Source organism: Neopelma chrysocephalum, unplaced genomic scaffold, assembly GCF_003984885.1.
Source record: "Neopelma chrysocephalum unplaced genomic scaffold, ASM398488v2 Primary Assembly neopelma1_77, whole genome shotgun sequence".
Lineage (NCBI taxonomy): Eukaryota > Metazoa > Chordata > Aves > Passeriformes > Pipridae > Neopelma > Neopelma chrysocephalum.
In genome coordinates, this window is record NW_020897738.1 from 1,763,182 (window position 1) to 1,785,214 (window position 22,033).

The following is a 22,033-nucleotide window of genomic DNA, read 5'->3' on the forward strand; positions in this document are numbered from 1 at the left end:
TTCAGCTCAACCAAAGCACCACCAAAACCATCTGCACCAACCCTGCTGTTGCCCTGACCCTCCTCTCGTCATTCTGAGCTAAAGGCTTTGCCAGTCTGCCCACAGAAAAGGTGTTTTCAGACCAGAGTTAACATCACTGATCTGCTCTTTTTGCAGTTCTCCTGAGTTGTGACTCAAAGTACAGCTAAAGAAGCCTCTTGGCTTCTGTCTTAATCCTTCCTGACCAGTTGGAGCTCTCAGAGACAGACATTTTACCTGTGGAATTGCAGCTTTTGGTTTAAACACATCCCTGTGACTGTGTAACGAGCATCTCTGCTCGCTGGAATGTTACAGCAACATCATGGATTTTGTTTAGCTATAGTTGAGTAGTTTTAAGCTATAAAAAAAGAGCCTAAAAGATGCAAGCAAACTCTCAAATCACAGCAGCCCTGTGGCATCAGAGATTCCAGGGGAGATGTGAGGGCTGGTCTCATCCTGCAGGCTCCTTTCTGCTCCCAGCCAAGGCAGGGCCCGGGAACAGGAACTGGTTCTCATCAAGACTTTACCTGGGTTGACACCTGGGATGAGGAAAAGGAGTCATTACATTAGGGACAGCTGACCAGTGTCCTGAGGGTATTACACCTCCATGGAATTCTTCCTTGGAGCTCTCAGCTCCTCACATGACCTGCTAGGATGACAAGTGCCTCCTCTCCATCCCCCAACCGATTCCAGGCATAACTTGGTTGAGGGAGGCAATAAGAGGTGGAAAATGTCACCTGAGACCTCATTTTGCAGGTGCTCATTGAATTTGGGTCAGGTTAAATTCTCTAATTGACCAAGCCAGGGGTGAGCCTTGCTCCCCCATCCCTGTGCCAGCTCAAGGGCAAGCAGCAGTGGCAATTCCTACACAATTCATGGAGCTGCAGCTCCCAGCACAGCCAGAACCAGCTGTTGTGCATCACCTCATGCACACCGGTGAGTAGTGACTCCTGTACCTCTGCTCTGTGAGAGGACTCAGTTCCTCCTGAAGTCCCACGAAGGGCACTTGGCTGTGCTCTCTACAGGTGTAGGGTGTCACAGGAGGAAGCACAAGGTGTATTCCCGTGCTCAGATGAGGCCTTACCACTGTTAGTTGTCCAGTCTTGTCCTTGAAGACCTGAGGCTCCTTCCCCACAGTGAACACCATCGTCCCCTCCTTCCCGGAGCCGATGCGGAACCGGAGGCTGCAAGGACAGAACCCCCAGGAGTGCTCTCCCCACAACAGGCTTTACTCTAAGCCTCCTTTATTTCTGTTCCTTGGCAAATCTCCTTAGATGAGAGATCAGAGCCTCAGCTTAGGTGAATTTCCTAAACAATTGCATTATCCCCCCAGGCTGATGGGTTTGATGAATGGAATGTCCCTGCCTGGCCCAGGCTTTGAATGTTCCTGGTGCAATTAAGCACTAGAAGTTAAGCAGATCTGACCTGGAGAAAACCACTGAACACACCAAATCTAATTACAGCTGAAAGGCAAAAGCCAGGGAGAAAAGCTGGAGCAGAAGTGCAGGTTTCACCTGCCAGCTCCAATTCACACGGAGATCAGAGACACAGACCATCCACCTGCCCTCAGCTCGGGGCCATGGCTGGAAGGATCCTGAGCTCTGCAATCACATTTTGGGCCTCCTCAATCCCTTTGGGAGAGAAGCATTTATCCTGAGGTGACCCCCAGCTTTCCAGCTGGCTTTCCTCAGACCTGGGGCTAATGGGATCCACTGGGAGATCACTAAACTCACAACCTCACGCTCAGGACACAGCAGCAGGAACCTGAAAGAGGTGGTTTTAAAGTGCAATCACCTATAAATAAGTTTGGGGTTTAGGCAGCTGGGGCACGGGCAGCTCTCAGAGCAGAGCAGCACACCCAGCAAGGTGCACCCACCATGGAAACAAGCCTCATTAGCCTGGGAAAAAGGTTGGAATGATTTTTAATATATTTTCTCTCAGTGCATCCTTTCCTGTCTCTCCTGTGCCTATGGAAGCCATGGAATGCTGCTGCATTAGACCTGACCAGCTTTGGGCACTGTCTGCTGGGGGAGGGCAATACTCTTGACCTGAGTAGTCCAGACCTAAAAGGTTTTGAAGCAGGTTTTTCCATAGAATAGAGCCTGCCCAGTGGTGCCCACCCACCTTCCTTCCTCACCTTCCCTGCACAACCTTAACGAGGCTTTGCTTGTTGGCCAACATGCAGAGCTTCGTCACCATCTCGAAGACGTGCTCGCACTGCAGGATCACATCGCCCTGGAGAGGAGAAAAGAGGGATAAAGTCACCTGGCACCACCCCAAAATGTGACCACAGAGCAATGGTGCACTCAGGGAGACTCCTTTGGAATGCCAGAGCAGTGACTGCCTGGCAGAAGTGACCGAATTAAACATCCTTTCCAGGGATTATTTAGGATTTAGAGCAACTCTGGCTCTAAAAAAAGGCAAGAGCATGTCCAGATACAGGAACATAGCTGGGGAATGGTCTGGAGCACAAGTCTGAGGAGGAATTAATAAGCATCAGTAATTATGTAATCCCGGTATTTTATAGGATGATATTGGAAGCATCAGCCACAAGACCTTATTTCTAACCACCAGCTCACACGAGTTACATCACAATTTTCTACCTTCTGTTTGTTGTCCTCTGGAACATGAATGACCACGATCCCATCACTCAGGTTACTGGTGGAGATCCCTTCAAAAGAAATCCAAAATTAGAGGAAAACCCACCAAACCCAACTCCAGAGGGCAAAGAACTGTGTTCTCTTAGTTACAAAATTCTACTTCAAGGCTGACACTCAAACCCTTTGTCCATCCCCCAGGAAAATCTGTTCCAGGTAGGTAATTGCTCCAAATATCTTTGTAAGACTAAGTTTCAGAAGTTCATCCTTCCCCCCAGGGTCTCTGACAGGACATGAAGCCCCACGATGACTCATGGAATCATCACAGAGTCATGGAATGGTTTGGGTTGGAAGGGACCTTAAAGCCCATCCTGTTCCACCCCCTGCCACAGGCAGGGACACCTTCCACTAGCCCAGGGTGCTCCAAGCCCCATCCAACCTGGCCTTGGACAAAGGACTCCCAGAGTTACCTTTCAATGTGGAGTAGTCGATCTTCTGCTTGACCTTGGCCACCTCCACCACGTAGGCCGAGCTCTGGGTCAGCACCAGGAGCCGCTCCCGTGCCTTGAACCCGTTCCTGTCATATTTTATCACGGGGGTCACATACTGAAAACAACGAGTTGCAATCAGCACTTTCACTGCTGCGGGGCCTGGGCCAGGCAGTTGAGTTTTCCTGACTGGAAGCAGCTCAGTGAGGAGCAGCTCTGCCTGTGGAGCTGCAGGCCCAGCTCTCAGCAGCTCCTGCCGAGCTCTGCTCACAGGGATCTGGATTCTTTATACTGGGAAATCCAGAGAGCAGAACCCTGCTCTGAGCAAGATGGGTCCCCTGTGCCCTCTCTGCCAGAACCATGGGAAGTGCATGGACACCCTGGCTCTGCTCCTGCCTGTACAGCCCGAACAGGGCTAGGAATAGAATCTTAAATAACTTATTTAGGTACATTTTGAGGCCTGTCTCCAATTTAAAAGCAAGGAAATAGTGGCTGCACTGCTATTCATCAGGCCCTGTGTGACCAACCAGCTCCAGGACTCCGGTGAAGCCTATTCCAAGGGTTCTGTCCTTCCCTTACCTTGATGTTCTCCCCTTGGATGACCTGCAGCACTTTGGGGTTTATATCATTCACTTCTGAGGAGCAAACCAGAAAGAGAAACTGAGTGTAGGTGACAGACCTATAGCCACAGACAGTTACCACTGCCCCAGCCAACACCAGACAGCTGCATTGTCTTCATCCCAGTTGTCCTCATCTCTCTGGCACAATCCCTTCCAAACTGAGGGTGGTCACTTCCAGCCACCCCCAGACCCATTTTGGTGACTCTCCTGCCTGACAATTAATTCACACTGGAAGTTTCTGCCCGTTCTTGAGTCTGCTCTTGGTTCAGACCCTGATCCACCCCAGCCTACAGGGAATTCTGCTCAGGTTTCTGGCTCTGTGTCCCAAAGGGATCCCAGTACCCCCAGTGTGAGAACCAATCTGGCAGATTGATCTCTGAGTAGGTGTCACTAGACATGAAAGAGGAAGAAACTCCAACTGCAGGGCCCAAATGCAGCAGATGATGCTGCCTCTGCCAGGTGGGAATTTCTCTTGGAAATGAGTCTGTTTGGTCCAACAGACCTTCCCTGAGCAGGAGCCCGTGGCCAAGGCCCTGGGGGTTGCTGTGCACTCACTCAGCCGGGTGTCCAGGAAGGGCTGGTTGATGCTCTGGACATATCCTTCCTTCTTCCCTTGGAAAACAGCACTGGTCACCACCTTCTGCTGCAACTGAGGTGGGGAGGAACAGCCTTTATCCTCAGAGATCCTCCATCAGGAACATCAGGAGGTCTGATGTGAACACTGTTACTGCCCAACATCCTTCCACTCATGCACTGCCCACCTGACTATGGAATCATGGAATTGTGCTGCATTTCTTCCAACAGCTTTAGGCTATTCCTGTATTACACCAAATAAAGGGGCAGCAGGGACAATCCTACAGATTTTTCTGATTTATGGATCTTTTCTAATTACATGGAGTGTGGTTTTAATGCCCTAAGATAAAGCCCCACATGTCTGGAGGAGAACTGCTCCATACATTGCAAGAGACACTGGAAGGAATCCCTGACTCCAGGCTCCCATGTGATTGCTCTTATCCCTGAGTGGGTGAGAGCAGCAGCAGGAGGTGCAGCCTGTGTTCCAGATGCTCCACAGGGAACAGAGGTCACTCAGGCAGAGTGTGTTTGAACTCACACACTGGCACTCAGGTGTTGGTTACCTGTGCTTTCCTCTCGGCAGTGACCCCCCGGCAGTATTTCCTCACCAGGTTCCTCATGCAGATCTTCCGGAGCAGCTCGGATGTCTACATCAAAAAAAGTTAAAATAAAACAGTAGGGAAGTTGTGCAAACAGGTCTGTCTGTGCCATGAGCCTAAAAGCTCTTGGGATTAATTTTGTCTTTATAGGGCTTGTGAGTTCACTTTTCTGTCTGTGCATTTTTCCTTTGTATTGTTTAAAACAACACAGAGCTCCCTCCTTTCCCTTGGAAACACAAACCTGGGGCCATTCCTCCCACTCCCATCCAGACACAGCAGATCTCAGGCTCTTCCAAAGGGGACAAGCCAGCAGATCCTTGCTCTTCTCCCACACGAGGAGTGCACACACGTGACCACGGAACAGAAGCACCTTCACCTCTCCCAAAGCCTCCAGCAGCACCCACCTCTTCCAGGATGGAGGGAGGTTGGAGCCAGCTCTTGTCCAAGACATTTTTTGGAAGGTGGTCTCGGAGCTTCACCAGGTAGTTGTACTGGGCAAGCCTCACAAACTCCCTGTTCTCCGGGCAAAGGGGCTTCTTCCGATTGATGAAGCCAGTTATGAACCTACAGAAAACACCAAACCAGAACTGACATGTGACCTTGAGAAATCCATGGAGTGAGGTGAGGGACAGAGGACACACAACAGGTTAACAGATCACTGATGTTAACAGAGGTACAGCAGTGGCAATCTTAAGCTTTATAATGTCTTAAATATTAACTTTTTTTTCCCAGGTTCTGTTGGCCAGAACACGGTGCTTTGGAGACTGAAAGGAAGATCAGCTCTACTTCAGGAGCTGGGTTTAAGGGAGTGGAGAGGGAGGATGTAAGGGGATGGAGGGGTGTGCAAAATATTAGGAAGCAATTGTTCCCTGTGAGGGTGGTGAGGCCCTGGCACAGGTTGCCCAGAGAAGCTGTGGCTGCCCCATCCCTGGGAGTGTCCAAGGCCAGGTTGGATGGGGCTTGGAGCAACACGGTCTTGTGGAAGGTGTCCCTGCCCATGGCAGGGGTGGGACTGGATGAGCTTTAAGGTCCTTCCAATCCAAACCGTTCTGGGATTCTATGGTTTGGAAATACAAACCAGCAGAGCCACAGAAATTTGTGCCAGTCAGAGAATTCCTGAGGAGGTGCCAGGCATTTCAGACCAACCCCTGGCACTTGTCCTCCTACCTACAACCACAGCTTGGAAATGGCTGGGAAGGAGCTGGTTTTGACCCCCTGCACTGTCGGTACTCTGGGCTCGTTGTCCAGACACCATCTCCACGCTGGGACCCCCCTCCCACAGCCCTCCCCAGGACCCCCCCCACAGTGATAGTTACTTCCTGATTGTCTGAACTGCCCACGTCCTCTTCTTGGCCTCCTTCCGTGCCAGCACTCCTCGCCAACACGCCTCCAGCTTGATGGCTGCAAGAACAATCAGGTATCAGAGGGCCTGTGCCAAGCTGTCCTTTAATCCACACAGCAGAAGATAGAACTGGTTCTCTTGCAGCTCTAAAGGTCAGCTGATGGGAGCAGCAAGAATTCTAGGATGTTTTCTTCTCCATCATAAGTGGTTGATCCAGTTTCAGCTGCACTGGGGAGCTCAACCCCAAGGCAGGACCAGACCTTGTCACTGCTCAGCCTCCTGCTGTCCCTGCACACAGCCCATCTCAGAAAGCTGCCTTTGAGCCTGCAGATTTTAGATCAGCCTGCCTGATGTGGTAAAAGTTTTTTTCCCCCCAGCAGCTGATAATCAGCTCCTGGGTACTCCAGAACATCCCCATGTGCGTGGCAGAAAGTGCTGCTGCTGCTCAGAGCTGCTCCCACAGCTGGTGCCTGGCTGGGGCCAAGAGCAGCTTGTGGTGTGAGGAGCCAAACACAACTAAAAGGGTCTCTGTAACTGCTCTGTGAATGCTCTTTGTGCAGCTGACACCTGCATCTCACCTGACACCCACAGCCCTGCAGGGAAGCCACGAGTGTTACCCACAGCACCATGGATTTGTGACCTCCCAAAAATACAATGCCCAGCCCTGAGAGAATCCTCCACTCCAGAGCCCATACCTGCTTTCCTCTTCTTCTGGTATGCTCTTTTCCCAAGGAATCCTTTGTATTTGGCCTGTAGTCTTGAAACTGGAAAAAGAGGCAGGGGCATCACTTGTACCTCCAGGACCAGAGACTGAGGAGCCGAGATCCCACACTCCACCAGCACAGGAGGGGCTGCACAACCACCAGGGAACAGAGGAGCCACAACAGCAACAGGCCCAGGAGTGGCCTGTGTAGGTACTGTGCCCTTCATTTATGCTTTTCAGGCAGGTGCAGACAGGTGAGATCCCAATTCCAAGGGAAAAGTACTCAGTGCATCTAGGCATGGACTCATAGGACTGAGGAGCTCTGAAGGAGCCACAGATCCAGGACTCAAGCAATAGAGCCAGTGATTTCTCCCCACCCTGGGAGAGAAAGATTACTGCATTTTCCATGGATTCTGCAGAGCTATGCAGACCAGGGGGCTCAGCTCCCACCACGGTGCACAGAATCCCAGAGTGGTTTGGGTTGGAAGGGACCTTAAAGCCCATCTTGTTCCACCCCCTGCCATGGGCAGGTACACTTTCCACCAGCCCAGGTTGCTCCAAGCCCCATCCAACCTGGCATCTCCTACATCAACCTGGAGCCCAGAACACGGTTCACCAGGCCCTGCTGCTTAGTCTGTGTCAGAGGAAGGGAACTAGAACCTTACTCAGCAGTTGTTTCCTGTACTCAAAGGCATCTTCTGTAGCAAACAGAGTCTTTGGGAAACGAATGAATATTTTGGTTCTGAAAAAGAGACCAGGAACAGGTTATCATTCATGGTGGGCCCTTGTTTCAGCTGCCCCAACCAGGTTCAGGGTCCTCCAACCAGCTGTGATGCCACCCAAGCCTAAAGTTGCCCTGGGCTGCCCAAGCAAGCAGGAAACCTGGAGCTGAGGCAAAGCAGCCCATCTGCCCTAACCCAGAGATGGAAGAAACGAGGCTGGATTGAAGCTTCCATGGAAACAAGTAAAAATAAATAAGAAATGTCTGTATCTGGGGGCTTTATCTGTCTCCTTGCTTGTGTCACAGACAGGACAGAAGATCCAATGGTAAACAATGAGAGCAGAGATGACAGCCAGAGCAAGGACATTTACCTTCCTAATTTGTACTCCTCAGGCTTGTAACCTATGTGCTTGATGAGCCTCTCCACACCCTCAGCTGCTGTCCCGTGCCAGTTGGGCCAAGTAGCTGGACAGAGGCATTTATACCTGAAAGGTCAGCAAGACATCAACACAAATGGCATAAAATTTGAGAAACCCTTTCCTGAAAACTCTCCCCCTCAAATTTCCACTGCTTTATTCGAGACAGACTATGCCAAAACAGGTCAAAACGGATCCAGACAAGACACGTGCAAAGGTTATTTTTGGTGAAGAGGAGTGTCTGCTGACACCTCCCATCACTGAGACTGGACATTCAACCACAGCTTGCTCAGCAGCCCCCATGGGAGGGCAGGATTCCCTGGGAAAGCCCACCTTTGCAGGAAGAGCTCGTACTTGCGCCGGTACGCGAAGCCGGCTCGTCGCACCCGCAGATGCTCCATCAGGCCCAGGTACTTCACCTGGTGTCGGATCAGGAAATCATCAAACTTCCCTGCAGCAAGGACACACACTCACTGGCAAGTTCTGCCTGTGGAAGCTCCCCCACTTGTCCATGTGTTGGGAGAAACCAGAGAGGAATCAAATCCCCAACTATCCAAGGTGATGACTTTGCTGCAGCTTAACTAAGCTATTTACGTATACATATATATAAAAACACACACATACACAGGCACATACACAGCACATACACAGGCTGCACCTTGCTACAAACAAGTCTCTCAGTTCACTCCTTGACCTCCTCAGTGTCTCCAGCCTTACCAGGCTCCTTGTTGTCGTTGGGTTTAATGCAGCGGATGTAAGAAGGCTCCTTGGACATCAGGATTTCTATCAGACTCGTCAGGCTGTTTTTGAACTGGGTTGCAACCTAAGACAGCATTGAAAGAACTTTCTTAGCCTTGGAACACATCACCGCAGGAATTGAGATAACTCACTCCCTGCATTCAGCTTAAAGCTGGAATTGAAAGCTGTCGTGTTTTATATATATACATACATATATATATATATATATATATAAAAATATAAAAAAACACTAGCTGCTGTCTCAGCAGCATCACTGCTCAGCTGCCAGGAAGTTTGCAGGGGTGGAACAACAGCAAAAACATCCACCAAGTTCAGGAATCCCAGAATCATTAGGGTTGGAAGGGACCTCTGGAGATCATCCAGTCCTGTCCAGGAAGGGTCACCTGGAGCAGGTGACACAGGAACTTGCCCATGTGGGTTTGGAATGTCTCCAGAGAGGAGATTCCACCACCCTCCCTGGGCAGCTGTTCCAGTGCTCTGCCATCTCTATGGAAAGAAATTTTCCCTCATGTTGAGGTGGAACTTCTTGTGTTTTAGTTTATGGCCATAAGGACTAAGGGCAGGATCAGTGGTTAAACCAAGGCTTGGGGAGTTGAGTTTACATTCAAAGTTAAGACTAAAGACAAAACTCACAGTCTCTGGTCTCCTCCTGTTGTCCAGCTCTGACAGGAGGAAACAATCTCTAATGATGGCATTCTTGGAGTTGCACAGAACCTGAAACAGGAGGAACTAGAAGTTGCCTTATTGAGCAGCACTTCTATTGCTCCTGTGAGCAGCACAGCCCTGAGGGGACACACACAGGTGCCTAAAGGTCACTGCTAAAGAGAAAAGTATGTTCTTTCTTGCTGCAGGGATTAAATACATCTTCTGCAAAGCATTTCTGCTCCAAGCAGGTAACAAGAGAATAGAATCCCTTTTTTTGTCCTTACCTCCTTCAGGTTTCTGTACAGCAGATCGTTATTCTTCTCCAGAAATCCTGAAAAAAATATTTTAAAAAAAGTTTAATTATTTTGGAGGCCACAAACTTCAGCACAAAATCAGGACACTTCCGTCCTCAAAATTCTCACTGCAGTCACGTGTGAGACATTCAAATAACAGTGCCTCCAGAGGGCAGGTATTTGGGAATTCCTCTTCCCATCAAGTCCTCAGCTCCCACATCACCTGAAGAGCTCAGGTAACTCCCAGACTGGGCCTGCTCACTCACCAACAGCACAGTAAGTGACCTCTCCTGCGTAGTGGAGGAGCCGGAAATCCACCCAGTCGATGGATTTCCGCGTTTTCTGGTCCGCGAGTTTGCGACTGCAGGGGAAAAACAGCAAAACACCAAGAGAAAGGGCAACAAACAGCTTTGCTCAGCTTGGAGAGAGTCACAGCTGCAGGACAGCTGGAAACAGAGGGTTTGTGCCTCTTGATGGGGCTCTGACTGTAGAGTTACGGCCCAGACTCAAACCATCATTTATCTCTGGTGGCAGCAGAGAATGAGAGCAGCTCCCATAAACTCAGAATACCTGTGACCTTCCTATTGCCTTTTGACAAGGATCACCCTTTCCAGAAATATTAAGATTTCTTCCCATAACATTCATTTAAATACATTCTTATTTGCTTAAATGGGGGGAAAAGATTAGCAACTCCCTCAACTTCAAAGCAAACCCGGGGCAAAGGATTGCTCAAGATATTTTGCCCTAGGGCAAGAACCCAAATACAAAGGAGGAATCCAAATGTTCAAGAATAGTGGAGAAATTTTAGAAAGCAAGGATTCCCTGGAGAAAAAAAAATACCAAGAAAAAAAAGAGCAACTTCACAGTTGAAGTTTCAGCTTTGTAAGCAGTCAGTAACTGCAGAGCTGGGTGTCACAACAGCACATTAGTCTATCAAAGCTCCTTCCAAGAGCATCGCCAAGTACAGATCCTGTTTAAGTAGCTCCAGCACTGCTATTTAAAGCTTTAATCAGGCAGAACAGCATTAAGGCACATTGTGGTGACAAGGAAGTTGGCTCCAAATTTTCCACTTGGCTGTGGCGAAGTTCAGAGCTGTAGGAACAGTGACAGCTCAGCAGCGGGGCTCGGAATTGATGCCTTGTCAGAGCCTTCAGCAGCTCCTGCTGGGAACCAGCCCAGCGCCAACGCACTCATCTGCCACCAAAATGGGCTCCAAACCCACTGCAAACACAGTATCAACCAAAATGTCACTCAGCTCAGGGATAGGAGCAGGAGCATTTTCTCTCCTTTGCGTACTCAAATCTCACAAGTGGCAAGATGAATGTCAATATTTATACAGCCCTCAGGCACTGGGCTCCTTGTCACAACATCCTCAGCTTTCCCTGGAGTCAGTGGGGCCAAAGCCACCTGTGGCCAGAGTCGTCTCACCTTCATGGGCTAAAATCATGGGCTGAACACAAGTCCCTAATTTTAGTGTGGAATGAAACCAGTTCACAGATCAGCATCACACCAGCAAAGAGACAGGACCCCCCTCCACCTCCCGGTGCCCCAGGTCAGACTCTGCCAGTGCAGCACATTTCAGTGTCAGACACTGCATGGGCTGCTTGATTTGCTTTGGTACAAAGCAAACATTGTTCCCTCCCCAACACTGTCATGGATTTGAGATGGGGAGAGGCTGGGATAGGATACAGAGGTAAATGCATACGTCACGAAGTGGGCATGATCTCCTACTTTCTCTTCCAGCTTTTCCAAGAAGCTCAGATCAGTCGCTTCCCCAGGCCGTAAACATTCCTCATCCTGGAAGAGCAGACACTGGATCAGGGCTGCTCTGAGCACCTGCTCCCTCCTCCACAAAATATAACTGTGTTACACAAAGCCTGAGACCGGTTGGTGGAGAAGCAAAGCACCCACCCCCTTCAGCCCCCACAGCTCTCCAGCCGTCAGATCCTCCGCCTTCAACTTTTGGGTGTTTGTTTGCAAGGTCAGTGTGTTTACACTCTGGATAATGCAGATCCATCCCATAATCAGAGGAAAAAAAATGTGATTATAGGTCATTAGAGCAGGGCACAGGCCAGCATTTTAATTTATCACAAACACTGTTCTTACCAGAATGGAGATTATTCCTTTGTGCTTCTGCTCAACCAAGTCACAGATGATTTTGTTGTTAAAATATGGGATTGGCTCCCACTGGAAGATGAAAACAGGAAGAACAGCTTTAGATGAAGACCTTTTCTTTGCAATTTTAAAGTTCTTTGGAACTTAGATCCCACTAAAGATCAGTGTTGTGAATTAGGACCAGCTGAAGGGAAAAGGTGACAGCACAGTGATCCATGACCTCACTCCAGAGTTCTCCTGCTTTCAGCAGCCCAGACCAGCTCCTTGTCCTCTACATGAATGTTTTCCACCTTCCCATGTCTTGCACTGCTGGAGTTCCTCATTCTCCAGGGACATTGTCACTGCTTAACATCTGGGTTTTGGGGAAGGTCCTGCTTCTTTGTTAAATGATGTAAATTAAGTCTTGGCTAAATTACACTTCAAAAGGGGATTCTCACACTTCCCATGGGAACAATAACAAACTGAAAAAAGCAGGATGCCTTTCACATTGCTGATCAAAAGCATTCAGTGTAATGGCAGTTCAAAGAGAAAAGGAGGGGAAAATATAATGTACCTCTATCCCTTCCAGTTCGTATTCCTCCTGCTCTGCTTTCAGGGTCATCTCAATCAGCAGCTGCTGGAGCTTCTCATTGCAGTAATTAATGCAGAACTGCTCAAAGCTTCAGGGGGTTTAAATGAGCATCAGGTTTTATGTGTTTCATGGGCAGTTCAGCTTCTCCCACCAGCACCTGCTGTTCTCAAGCCAAACCACCCACTTCCACACAAACCAAACCCACACATCGGTACCAACAGCCCAAACCCAGGCCTGCAGCCCAAGCTAGGTTTTCAGTGGGGTTCAGCAAACACCCTGCACCCAGATTTTACCGTCCCCCATGTCTTGCCTTGTGGGAGGAAGAGCACACTCCAGAAGTCAGGCAGGACTTCAGCACATGCCCCAGGTCACCCCAAGCCTCAGGAACAGCCCTTACCTGTTTGTGTCCAGCACTTCAAAGCCATAGATATCCAGCAGGCCAATAACTGTTTTCTGAGTTGAATCCTGTTAAAGACACCACAGCTCTGCAATTGCTCCTTCCCTGCATGTTCCTTCTTCCACCTGAATTTTAAACTTTCTCTTTGAGACTTTCATGTCACATCCCAATGGAGAAGCCACTTTAAAGCAGGACCCCAGGCAAGAAACCAACCTTGTTGGCCAGAGAGCTGTTGATTTTGTTGACAAGCCAAGTGAAAGTCCGTCCGTAAATCGCCTTGGCTACGGCATCCCGAGCATAGAATGCCAGATCCACGTTCAGCGGGCTCAGGACCTGGAAATAAAGATATGCCAGAGGTGCCAAACACCACAGGTAATCACAGCAAACTTCTGCCAAGCCAGTTCACACTTGTGGCTTGGTGTGCACCCCCACTGTTGTGCACCACAGCACAGCTGGGCTGCAGCTGCTCCTGTACATACCCATGGCAGGGGGTGGACTGGATAATCTTTAAGGTCCCTTCCAACCCAAACCATTCTGGGCTTCCATGATTCCACCTATAGCTTTATTTCCCATCAGTGTTCCTTCAACCACTACATGCCAGCAGGCTTGGGACACTAAATTTTGGAGAATACTAACTTAGACAAGTGGGGAAGCTATTCTGACTTCCTCTTACTTTTATTTTATTAAAATAAAGATACAAAATGCTCGAAGAGCAGTTTTTACCAGTGTTTTCTTCCAGTTTCCCAGGAAGCACTAAGGACTGGACGAAGGGAAATTGTTTGGCTCTAACACAGGGCTGCCTGCAAGTTCCTGCTCCCAGGTTTTTAACAGTTTCTTGTTCAGCAAGAAACCCTAATATGGGGGATATATTTAATTTAATGTCTCAGCTAGAAGAAGGGAATGTGGAGGAGGAGTGGGACAGCCAGAGTGACCTGTTTGTACTGTAACATGGAGAACAGAGCTCCTTGTTCCCCCCCTCAGAGTTGGGGGTCTCCCAATGTCTGGGGTTACACAGAATCACTCGATACCTCTTCGGATCTGGCCTCGATCTTGCGGTGGGTGAGAGCTTCCTGCAGGATGGACAGGTGAGCACCCAGGAGCTGCGGGAAAGGGAATATTTGCACTCGGGGCCCAGCCAGCAGGACACTTTAAACAGGCAGCACAGTGTGACCAGTGGGGCACAACCCCCAGTGCCTTCCCAGTCACCCTCTTCTTTGAGCAACAGCAATTAAGGAAGTTCCAGGGAGATGAGCTACAGAGAAAATTCTAGACAGTTTACAGCAAGAGCTGGGTATTTATATAGTTAGGTATTTATATAGTTATCCTCCTGTTTTGGGGAACAAATGTTTTTTCCTTAAGAAAAAAAATACAGCAGGGTTAAGGTCTTCTTTGTAGCACTGGCAATACTGGCACTGTCTCAGCAAAGGTACCTTTGAAATCCACTTGATCTGGGTGCCATCCCGGATGATGGCATGGCCATTGCTGTCCTCTTCGAACTGAATGTTCCCGAGGTGCAGGACACTGGCAACAATTCCAAAGAGGTGCTAAGAACAGGAGGTAGACCATTAGAACACAGGTTTCCAGAGCTTGGGAGTGGTGCAACTCTTTCCTACACCTGCTGGTAATCAGAATATTGCCAGGCTGAGGGAGGTGAGTCACAGAACCTGCTCCAGGGGTGTGATGCCCCCACGGGTATCATGCTCCTCACCCATCCACTCCCTCCATCCCGTGGAGTCGCAGAATGGCCTGGGTTGGAAAGGACCTTGAGGATTTTCCAGTCCCACCCCTGCCATGGACAGAGACACCTTCCACTAGCCTAAGTTGCTCAGAGCCCCATCCAACCTGGCCTTGGACACTTCCAGGGATGGGGCAGCCACAGCTTCTCTGGGCAACCTGTGCCAGGGCCTCACCACCCTCACAGGGAAGAATTCCTTCCCAATCTCCCATCCAACCCTACCCTCTGTCAGTGGGAAACCATTCCCCCTTGTCCTGTCACCCATGCTCTTGTAAAAAGTCCCTCTCCATCTTTGTTGTCGGCTCCCTCCAGGTACTAACCACCAAAATAATGCCCTATTCCACCCTTAACACCTCTCCCAAGAAAGGCTGTTTCCATCAGTTCAGGAAAACAGCAGTTCCCTCCTTAAATTCCCTTTTAACACACACACCTCGATATCTTTCTCAGTGAAGTCAATGATAGAAAAAGCTTTGCGGACTATTTTCCAGTCATTCTTGTCATTAATAGAAAACACTTTGGCACATCGACCCTACAGTAAAAGAAAGATGGATTAGTACAATTCATTGGCAAAGCAAATTTATTAATCAGCAAACAGATACTTCTGGGCAGACTGCTTTCATTTCCAGTTTCCTCAGCAAGTTATGTCAGTGCTATTAATCCTAAAAGTGGCTCTTTTGATGAGATTTTTCAGTTTATACTGAAAACCTAAAACAAAGCACTGAGTGTTACCATAAATTGGTTAAAGCTTGTGCAGAGCCTGAGCTTGCAGCTATCCTCTGTTTTTCAGGGTAAGAATATCTCCTGCCCAAGCTGCCTTTGCAACCCCTGTGATTCCTGGTGTGCCACAGGGGGAGCAGCTCCCACTGACCTGGATGAGATACGTGTACTTCTGGGGGTTGCGCTCCAGCCCGAGCCAGGACAGAAGATCCTTCTCTCCACCCTCCAACAACTGGTAGAAAATATGGAAATTCCTTTCCCCGTGGTTTTGGTGGACAACTCTGGATTTCTCAATTAGGTAGCTGAGGATGTGCCCTCCCACTGGCGCTCCCTGGCAGGACAGAGCAGTCAGATCAACACCAAAAATACCAATAACATCCCTATGATGGCTGGTTTTTTACACCCAGGAATGAGGAGCAGGATCAGGAAAAACCCAATTCTGCTGTCACTTATCTGCCACCTTTTATTTGAGAGTGAGTATCCAGCAACATTACAAGGGTTTGCTGTCCTGCTAATTGTGCTTTACAACTCTCTCTCAGCTTTCCAGGGAGCACTGGCTGGATTGCCAGTGATGTAGGAAGCTTTCAGGATGGATAACTTGTGACCTTACCTGCAAAATGCAAGGCCTGTAAAAACAGGATCACAAATGTGCAGCGTAAGGATTAATAAATCCTGGGCTGCCTGGTCAGTGCCCAAGAGGTTCTCTGATCCAGCTTGTTTTCCCACAGTGCTCCACTGGGTTTGTTCTCACCTTAAAATCAAACTGGATGTCCATGTATTTCCCAAACCTACTCGAGTTGTCATTACGCAGAGTTTTTGCATTCCCAAAAGCCTGTGGATACACAGACAGGTAAAGTCACTTCTCACCTCACTGAGAACCTGACACAGGACCAAGTTCCAGTAACAAACCTGAGTCCCATTGAATTCAGCGGGATTAAAGAAATACAAACTCATGTATTTCTGTAGCTTCAAGTGAAATTCAGCTAAACCAATTATTGCTTTACAGAACCTGTAACTGAAGCCCCAAGGAGCTGTTGCACAGTTTCCTCGTACTCCCAGGTTTCATCCAGCCTCCGCTAGAAACCCCAAGTTTAAGTTTCCAAACATTAAATTGTATTAAATCCCAAGGATTCTTTCAGAGGGTGTGCCACCAAGAGGCCAGTGTTGGCCATTCCTGGACCCTGGGGTGCAGACTTGGAGGAAGCCTTGAGCAGTGAGGCCGCCACCAACAACCTTTGTGCATTTTTCCCCTGATTTAGTTTCTTACCTCGAGGACAGGGTTGGAAAGGAGCAGCCGGTCCCGGACGATCTGCAGCTGCTCCGTGGTGGGACAGGTCACTGCGTAGTACTGCAGGATCTTCTTGGATGCCTCTGTCTTCCCAGCCCCACTCTCCCCAGAGATGAGGATGAAGTGGTTGTTGTACTCGCTGCACATCACCCGGTAGGCGTTGTCAGCTATGGCATATCTGGACATGGCACAGGAGGCATTTGGAGGGGAACATCCATCAGGAATGGCACAGGAGACAGAGTATCAAAGGCTTTCCAGGGTATTTACGCCTGCTCTAACTTTACAAGTGTTGGACAGGATCATAGAATCCCAGATGGTTTAGGTTTGAAGGGATCTTAGACATCATCCCTTCAGTGAAGAGCTGGACTTAATTATCCTTGTGGGTCATTCCCAACTCAGAATTCTCTGATTCTGTGATCTCATTCCAGCCCCTGTGGTGGGCAGGGACACCTTTCACTGGGAAAGCTGAGCTCAAAATGAGTCTGACTCAAAGTCTCATAGTAAAAACCAGACCTAGTGCCTGTGGACACACCCCCGTGGTGCCCCAGCATTACTGAGAAATCCCAAATCAGTGATCCAAGCTGACATCCGAAGGGATTACTTACAGATGTGGTGGCAGTTCAAAGAAGTTCACCCCTCGGTAGAGCTGCATCTGAGTCACGGTGTAGATGTCCAGCTCCTTGTAAGGGTTCACAGACACGAGGAGGGTGCCAATGTATGTCTGCAGGAGAGAGAGCACTCGGGTGGGAAACCTGCTCCAGTACCAGAATCATGGCTCCCAAAGCAGGAGTCAAGTACTAAAGAAGCAAGAACCAAAGAAGATGGCACAGAGCTTGTTAAGAGAGAGCCAAACAAACCAACCAAAAAAACCCCTCCACAGCCTTCATTATTTCAAAGTCAACACCAAACTTCTTCCAAAATCTCTAGTTATCAGTAGAGCTGAACCATGACAGCAAGCTCAGGGCCTGACATTTTAGATGCAAGGTCCCATAAGCATGGGACCATCCCATTAGCATGGGATCCTTATGGGATCTTTCTCCTACTTATGGAATCCTTCTCCTACTGAAGTTAACATAACATACAACAAAATCCTCGTCACTTCCCAGACAAATCAGGTACAATGTTCTACCTTACCTTCAAGCATTGTGTTTCCTTTCCCATTCCATTACTATTTACTGCACATCCTTTAAAACTTTGCAAGGCAACTCAGAGCAAGCTGTGACTGTAATTTTCATCAGCTAAAGTAGACAAACCACTCCTGGATGATCACCCTGCTGGGTACTACAAACATCCAGCAAGGCTCGTTGCTGGATTCACAGACTGCACACAGCTCTTCCTCCCGGATCCAGCCAGCAAGGCCCCTTGGAGACATTTCACACAAATCCACACGACCAGCACTCACATAGATGAGGTTCTCCTGGTACCGCTTCCGCAGGTTGTTGAGGAAAGCAGCCTCACTGGTGTGGGAGTCCAGGAGCACAAAGTCCTGCACCCCGACCCTGTCCCGGGCTATCAGAGCCCCCTCCATGTTCTCGTCGGTGTTGTCGTCCACTTCTTCCTTCTGCAACACAAAGGTGGGGGAACACAGGATTAGGAGGGAGGGAGCAGAGTTAGGAGAGACCTGAAGGGCCAGATGAGTCCCTCCCCAGGGCCAAATCATCCTTGCACAGGTAATGCCAAGAGATCCTTATTCCAGCTTGTCCAGAGATGGCAATTCCACACTATGAGAGTTTGCATTTTGACGTCTTCGAAGTCAAGACGTCTGAGACTCACTGCTGGGATCAGGGAAGGAGACCAGGGTTTCCAGGCACCCTCACTGACACAACAGCAGGGTGAGACAAACCCAGCCCCGGAGATGCAGTTGGGATCTGGACACTGCAATAACTCAGTCTGGACAGAGCCCTTGCAAGGACAAAGCTGGAATAAACAGTGGAGACACCAGTCAAACCAATAGTTCTACACCTTTACACTCCTTTACACAGACAGAACTGCATAAGTGGAGAAACTCTGGGAAAAGCTTCATGGGACCTGACTTTTAGGGAAAAAAGATACTACTTCACACAAGGCTCCGTTATTTCCAGTGTCTCCAGGTCGAGTTCTGGTGCTGGCAGCAGAGGTCCCCACACACCAGCGGGAGCCACGGCCACCGCGCTGATAAAACCAGTCCAACAGCGACTCGGGCACAGTTAAACCCTTCCCAGCACACCTTCCCAAAAGGCTGACAGATGGCAAAAAGGGTGTCACTGATCAAACCTAATTCTTTTGCACCCTTCACCTCTGATTCTTTATCGTGGAAGTTGACTTCACACTGGAAATCCTCCCTGCCGAGGATCAAGCTCGATTCCCAGGCTGTAAGAATAAACTGTGCTTTTTATTTAATTAAATCAAGCTGCTAATTTCACACTGGCAAATAGAAAAAAAAGTTTTGGCTACATATTCTCCATGTATTTGCCTACATTACACATATTCTACAATAATATTGTGCTAAAGTGGTGTTTTCCGGGTTTCTTTTTTGTTTGTATTTTAAAGACATCAGAAGTAGACAGTTCAGAGAGAACTAACTAACTAATGCATTAAATGCTTCCCTTAGGACAGAAATGAAATCAAAGAGTTGGAGCAGCTTACCTTGCAAGGTTCCAGGCTTTGGGAATTAGGGGAGAGGATGTGGCCGAGCAGCCGGAGCAGCTCTGGAGGCTCAGGGCTGTGATCACCAGCCCAGCACCTTTGCTGTTCTGCTCCTGCCCTTGGGGACATTGGCTTTGCACATTTTGCTGCTCCACTGCTCCAGGAGATGCTGTGATTGTGTGTGAGGTTTCCAACAAGCACTAAAAGGGCTGTGATGGCCTGTTTGTGCAGTGCCACCTCATGTTCTCCCTCCCCTTTTTTTTTTGTTCAACTTTTATTTTTCTAAGGCAGAAGCTTTCAAATTGTAAATAGGCACAGATTAAAATGTTTCTGCGAAGCTTTGGCAAACCCTGGCTCCGGAAGGAGGCTTTTGGGATGAGCCTGGACTGCACTGGTGAACACTAAGGACACCAAGTCTTGGGGGATTTAGGAGCAGGGTTGAATAAACTGAAGAGCAAAGGACCCATCCACACAATATTCTTTATAACTCAGGCAAGCTCAGAAGAATCAGTCCTTTAAGAGCTATTTTAATGTTATTCTCATTTTACAGCCTGTTCTTTACATTTATCTGTTTATCTCACTGAGAGTGATCTGAGCTTTGAGATGTATATTCAGCAGTAACACTACCACATACTCCAGAGAGAGATCCCCTGAAAGCCTGTTATTTAAACCTTTTCACAGTTTAAAAATAAATAAATCAGACCTGCACTAACTTCACACACGAGGAATTACATCTTTGCCTTTCACATCCTCTGCCTCCAGCTGCCTGTCCCAGCCCCAGGCTGGCAGGACACAGCATTCCTCATTTTTCCTGAGCCAGGCCACAGTGTGACTGTGATCTACCAGAAAGATACCCCTAGTTTTTCCTTTTAATATTAACATCCCTTATTTTCCCTCCTCTGCACAGGACCTGTCTTAACCATTTGTTGAGCTTGTCCTTATCTCAGGATCAGGCTCTCAGTTTGGAATTAAAAGTAAAGGATGATTTCACTTCTCAAACCAGTACCTGGACAGATACCACTACCTGAGTAGGGAGGGACATGGAGGGGGAGAGGAAAAAGTATAATAATAATAATAATAATAATAATAACAACAACAACAAAAATAATAGGATGTATCCTTCTTAGAAAGCTCTTGGGACAAGCTGCACAGGAGACTTCCATTCTTTCCCAGCTGGGAATTAGGAAAGGATAAGCCTGAAACCACAGTGACCATCTCCCTGCTCAGGTTTCCCTAACCCAGTTCTCTCACGTGTATGTTAATTGGTAAGTGACAGTGGTGCCCATCAAAATTCCTGAACTCTTTTCTGGACTTTTTTGTGCTCAGATTTTCTCAGTATTTTGCTGTTGCTGATATTTTTATTATCACAGCACCATTTACTGCCATTTACACCCATTTCTGGAAGTTTACCACAATTTTCTGCTTGCCTGGTATCACCCTGAGTAAGATACCCCAGGACTCAACAGGTCGCAGAACCCCAGCAAGACTCCGCTCTCTTTTAAGGATTATTTTCCTTTCCTCATCACTCAGGAGTCAGGAGATTTCTTTCTTGCCTCCTGAGATAGGAGCTCTATCAAAAAAACTCTCCCTTGCTACAATGAAGGGTTTTACTTTTCCCACAGGGATTTGTCCATCAACACAGAAACTACAAGGAACTACGTCAGATCCCAACACAAATTCTGTGCAGCTCTCAGGAAAGGTCTAAAATGAGGTCAGACAGAACAGGCCAGCTTCTTTGACAAAGTTTGTACCAGTTTGAAGCAAGGTCTGGCAAGGAATGGGTAGAAGACAAAAAAAGAACCAGAAAGAAAGAAACTTCGCAAAATTATCACTTATCTTCACCAGAGGATCAAAACTTCGTTTTTCAACAGGTTCTAAAGGGAATTGTTGATGTTTCTTTGGTTTAATGTCATAGAACAGAAGAGATTAATGTAGAGGGGGAGAGGAGGAGCAGCTATGAGGCCACTGCTATTTTGGAAGCACTAGAAAAGCCCAAACCCTGCAGGTACAACGAGGTGAGAGCAGGAACAACCTCACCCCCTGTACCTTCGGAGCAGCCTCATACTACCCACCCATGCAGCCAGGCCCCACCTGCACCAAAATGCCATTCAACCCCCAGACCCAGGTTATTGGGGCCACCCACAAGGCCACCAGTTCCCACCACAACAGCAGAAAATCTTCTCAAGGATTCTCCACACCCCCAACCATCCCAACCTGCCGGAGCTGCTGGATTTCCCTCTTTCCCTGCCACCAGCACACTACAGGTGCAGAAGTGGTTTTATTTCACATCTGCCTCCTGCTTTACCTGCACCCTCCTGTCACCTCCTTGTCCAGCCCGGCTCCTTCCACAAAGAGTTAACGGGGCTGGAGTTGAGGCCCGTTGACACCCAGGATCGTGTGTCGTGTTCGCTGCCCCTCCTTGGGCAGGGCTGCACATCCTCCTTCTGTCATGAATTATCCAACGTCCTGTCAGCGCCCGAGCCCGGGGAGTGCCGACAGCAGGCTCGGGGAGATCTTACATCTCATCTAAGGCTGAAGGTGGACCGACGGACTGCGACCTTTCTGATGGGCAACTGGAGCAAATCCAGGCACAAAATACATCCCACCACCCCGACCAGGCTCCTCAGCCCCTTCCCGCAGCTCCCGCCTTGGTTCCCACTAGAGGTCACTGCAAAACCCGGTTTAATTTGCAGTTTCTGCAGACTATGCCTTTTTTTTTTTTCCCTTATGCAACAGTTTCTCCCCCCAAAAATAACTTCTCGGGTTGGACCACCACCAACGCCCAGTGATCCCTGAGCAGCCCCAAACACC

The 22,033-nt window shown here is 48.7% G+C and overlaps 1 protein-coding gene across 1 annotated transcript; it reads right to left on the bottom strand.

The window, feature by feature from the left end:
- Nucleotides 1-406: 406 nt before the first annotated feature.
- On the bottom strand, nt 407-18,140 carry MYO1H (myosin IH). Its single transcript, XM_027689297.1, has 31 exons — nt 18,000-18,140; nt 17,203-17,318; nt 16,577-16,775; nt 16,061-16,141; nt 15,461-15,640; nt 15,023-15,121; nt 14,288-14,401; nt 13,886-13,957; nt 13,071-13,190; nt 12,858-12,925; nt 12,443-12,548; nt 11,881-11,961; nt 11,480-11,571; nt 10,041-10,135; nt 9,766-9,812; nt 9,470-9,550; nt 8,795-8,900; nt 8,411-8,528; nt 8,033-8,146; nt 7,606-7,682; nt 6,933-7,001; nt 6,212-6,296; nt 5,300-5,459; nt 4,860-4,943; nt 4,279-4,372; nt 3,683-3,738; nt 3,086-3,221; nt 2,622-2,689; nt 2,156-2,253; nt 1,103-1,202; nt 407-557 (listed from the first exon to the last, which is right to left on the bottom strand). Exons 1-31 carry the CDS (start codon nt 18,123-18,125, stop codon nt 534-536), a joined length of 3,066 nt encoding a protein of 1,021 aa, XP_027545098.1. The 5' UTR covers nt 18,126-18,140; the 3' UTR covers nt 407-533.
- Between the last annotated feature and the right edge of the window lie 3,893 nt (nt 18,141-22,033).